The 3,197-nt window shown below is 43.4% G+C and overlaps 1 protein-coding gene across 1 annotated transcript in view; it reads left to right on the forward strand.

Annotated features, from left to right (window-relative positions):
• SARC_10225 (hypothetical protein) overlaps positions 1–3,197 on the forward strand; it is a gene marked incomplete at its 5' end in the record, with an annotated part of 11,326 nt that overhangs the window by 3,234 nt on the left and 4,895 nt on the right. The window contains 4 exons of the mRNA XM_014295739.1: positions 462–572; positions 956–1,014; positions 1,684–1,959; positions 2,469–2,711. Of these exons, the coding sequence (XP_014151214.1) occupies positions 462–572; positions 956–1,014; positions 1,684–1,959; positions 2,469–2,711 (689 nt within the window). The remainder of the gene's footprint in view (positions 1–461; positions 573–955; positions 1,015–1,683; positions 1,960–2,468; positions 2,712–3,197) is intronic.

Below are 3,197 nucleotides of genomic sequence, written 5' to 3' on the forward strand. Positions count from 1 at the left end.
ACACACACACACACACACACACACATATATATATATATATATATATATATATATATATATATATATATATATATATATATATATATTGTACATGTATATATTGTGTACATTTATATATATTGTACATGTATATGTATTGTACATGTATTGTGTGCACCATTGTCTGTGGACCAGCACAACGGAGGCGTATACATACAAAGGATATACACAAGTGTGCGCTCATAGATGTCTCAGGTTAGCACGTGACACATACATTCACAAGGTATAGATGTTATGCTTTGTCCCTCTTACAAGCCACTCCAACATATCCTCCCCCTTTCTCGCTCTCTCTCAAACCACCCACTCATATAGTATGTTATATATCATCCGCCCTCATATACCTTACCTATCTACCACATATGCTGAACCAAAACCTAAACCCTAAACCCTAAAAACCCGACACGGCATCGCCTAATGCACAGAACCCACCAGCGGACTGGACACGTACACAGCCTTCAGTGTAGTACAGACGCTCAAGCAATTGGCGGCAAGTGGCCGCACAGTGGTTGCTACACTCCACCAGCCGTCCTCGGGTGAGCGGATACATTTGAGTGTAACCGGGATATGTAAAATGTATATGTGTATATTTGTATATGTTTCTGTATTTAAAACGATCACATGTGTTGTTGTAGACAAAAACAAATGAGCATACATAGTACATTTTAGTACATATATTCATATTAAGTGATTTCACGTTATATTACATGTATTCTAGTAGTCCTTCGGTCGTTTGTATGTGTTGCTCGGCTGTTTGCTGTGCGTAGTGCTCAAAGTGCCTTCTGTGTACTTAGCTATCCCGCGTCTTTGTTGCCATTGAGACGCAGTCTGTGGATGTTCTGTGGATGTTGTGTGTTAGATACCAATCCCATTCCAATCATCCTCGCACTACCACTCATTATATCTGTTACACGGGCAGAGCTGTTCCATATGTTCGACGACTTAACGCTGATGGCCATGGGTCGCATCATGTACATGGTATGTGGCAGGTTTAGAAGGGGTGTAGGCATTTGGGGTATTAGTGTTAAGTGTTTATAGTGAAGGTGTTTTTGTGCATGCAAAACGTTTCAGTGGAGGTATAACGTGGTATATATATATATATATATATACATATTATATATCCATATATAAATATGTATTTGCAAGTACATGACATGAATCAAGTCTTCGCCATACCCGTGGTTAGTGGTCAGTGCCTTCTGCGTAGGTTACAAGTGCTTAGTTATGCTACGACGACGTCAGGAAAGTGCGTCACATGGACCTGGCTCGTTGTCCAGTGCGTTGGTGTGTTGTTGTTCGCAGTTTGTGCCATGGCATTCATCTTGTGCTGTGACCATCATATGTGGTGGCTACAAGGATGGTAATTTTTTTTTTGGAGTCTCCTGAAAAAGATGTGGATCTCTATCCGAACGGTAGTCATCTATCCCACTTAACATCATATTATTATAATCATCCCATTACAATCATATGAATATACTTGTCATTATCATCATACCATATACTAGTCAACATGCTTATATTCATATGCTTGTCTTCACATACTTATCATCATTCGCTTATCGTCATACTCTTATTTTACTGTCTTGGAACACTAAATGAACAGTTTCACACACATTTGTTGCCACTTCTTGTTTCTCCATTGCTCAGGGGGAGAGCAGCCAGACGGTGAAGTACTTTGCTGACTTGGGCTTCCAATGCCCTAACTTCACCAACCCCGCGGACTTCTTCTTCATGGAAGTGCTTAACACCACTGACACTATGACAGCCCATAAGGACACCCCCGCCGACTCACAGGCGGGGTTGGCGAGACAGAGCATCACTAGTGCCTTGTCCATGGTTGCTGATGCCATGGGTGTTGGTACTGAGGGTGATAAGGCGGCTGATGAGGTGTTCTATGGAGACAACGGCGACGAGCGAACGCTGGTGAGTGAACAGCCGCGTGTGTGGGGGGGCAATGCAAGGCGCATGCAGAGACGAAGCACACGCGAACACGCGCACACGGCATATGCATCTACGTGTAGAGAGAGGGTTTTACAATTGTGTATGTGTGATGCAAATGTATGTACGTATAGAGAGAGGGTTGTATAATTGTGTATATGTGATGCAAATGAACATATATGTCGATGGGTTGTGTAAGGTGCTAGGGATGCTCTGCGGTCGCGGGGTTGAGTCAATAAGAGAAAAGAATGCACTGTGGTGTAGCATGTGCGGCTTTCAAGTGTGTAGCTGATGCACTGTGTGCCATTCACGTGTGTGTGTGGTGGTTGCACGAGCATGTAACCCGCTCACATCGCTTAGGTCGAGCAATGTGTGCGATTCACTTAGGGTTTTAGCTATTCACTTAGGGTTCAAGGTTTAGGGTTTTAGCCAACCCGAAAATATTGCGCTCTTACAGCTTAAACCCAACATTTACCATACCCTGCAATTCTCAGCGGCTTCTCGACCAATGGGATCAAAGTAGTGGTGCGGCGAAGGTCAATGCGTATGTGCGGGATGTGGCGCGTGGGCAGATTGAGTTTCATGAGCTCAAGTCACAGGCTGACTACAAGACACAGTTCCATGAATTGGGCAAGCGTGCAGTCAAGAACGCCATCCGCGACAAGATGATTGTGGCCGTCAAGGTGTTCCAGTCGGTGTTCATGAATACTCTGGGTATGTGCCTTAGATCAGCATGTGTGTGTGTGTGTGTGTGTGTTGTGTGTATCTATGTCTGTGAATGTATGTGTGTATGTATGTATGTATGTGTGTATGTGTATGCATGTATATATGTATGTGCATGTGTATGTGCGTGACAAGTGTGTGTGTGTATATGTGCTTCTTATTTATGGTGACGTGTTTGTCTTTGGCCTGGTCTATCTGCCCATCTAAAATCTGAACCTGTAGTTTAGGCTGACTTTGACTCTCGGTTGCCTCGTACCTTCATCCCTTTGTGGTTATTGTAGTGTCTTATACACATTCTTTGTAGTTTGATTTTCATGACATCCCTTTGTGGTTGTTGTATTGTATCATACACATTCTTTGTAGATGTAGTGTCTCATATGCTTTCGTCCCCTTCTGCCCGTGCAGTGGGTCTGATTTACCTTCAATTGGATCTGGGTCCTCAGGGCTCACAGAATCGTCAAGGAGCGATGTTCTTCATGTGCACTAATAGCATGATGATG

Source organism: Sphaeroforma arctica (assembly GCF_001186125.1).
Source record: "Sphaeroforma arctica JP610 unplaced genomic scaffold supercont1.1176, whole genome shotgun sequence".
Lineage (NCBI taxonomy): Eukaryota > Ichthyosporea > Ichthyophonida > Sphaeroforma > Sphaeroforma arctica.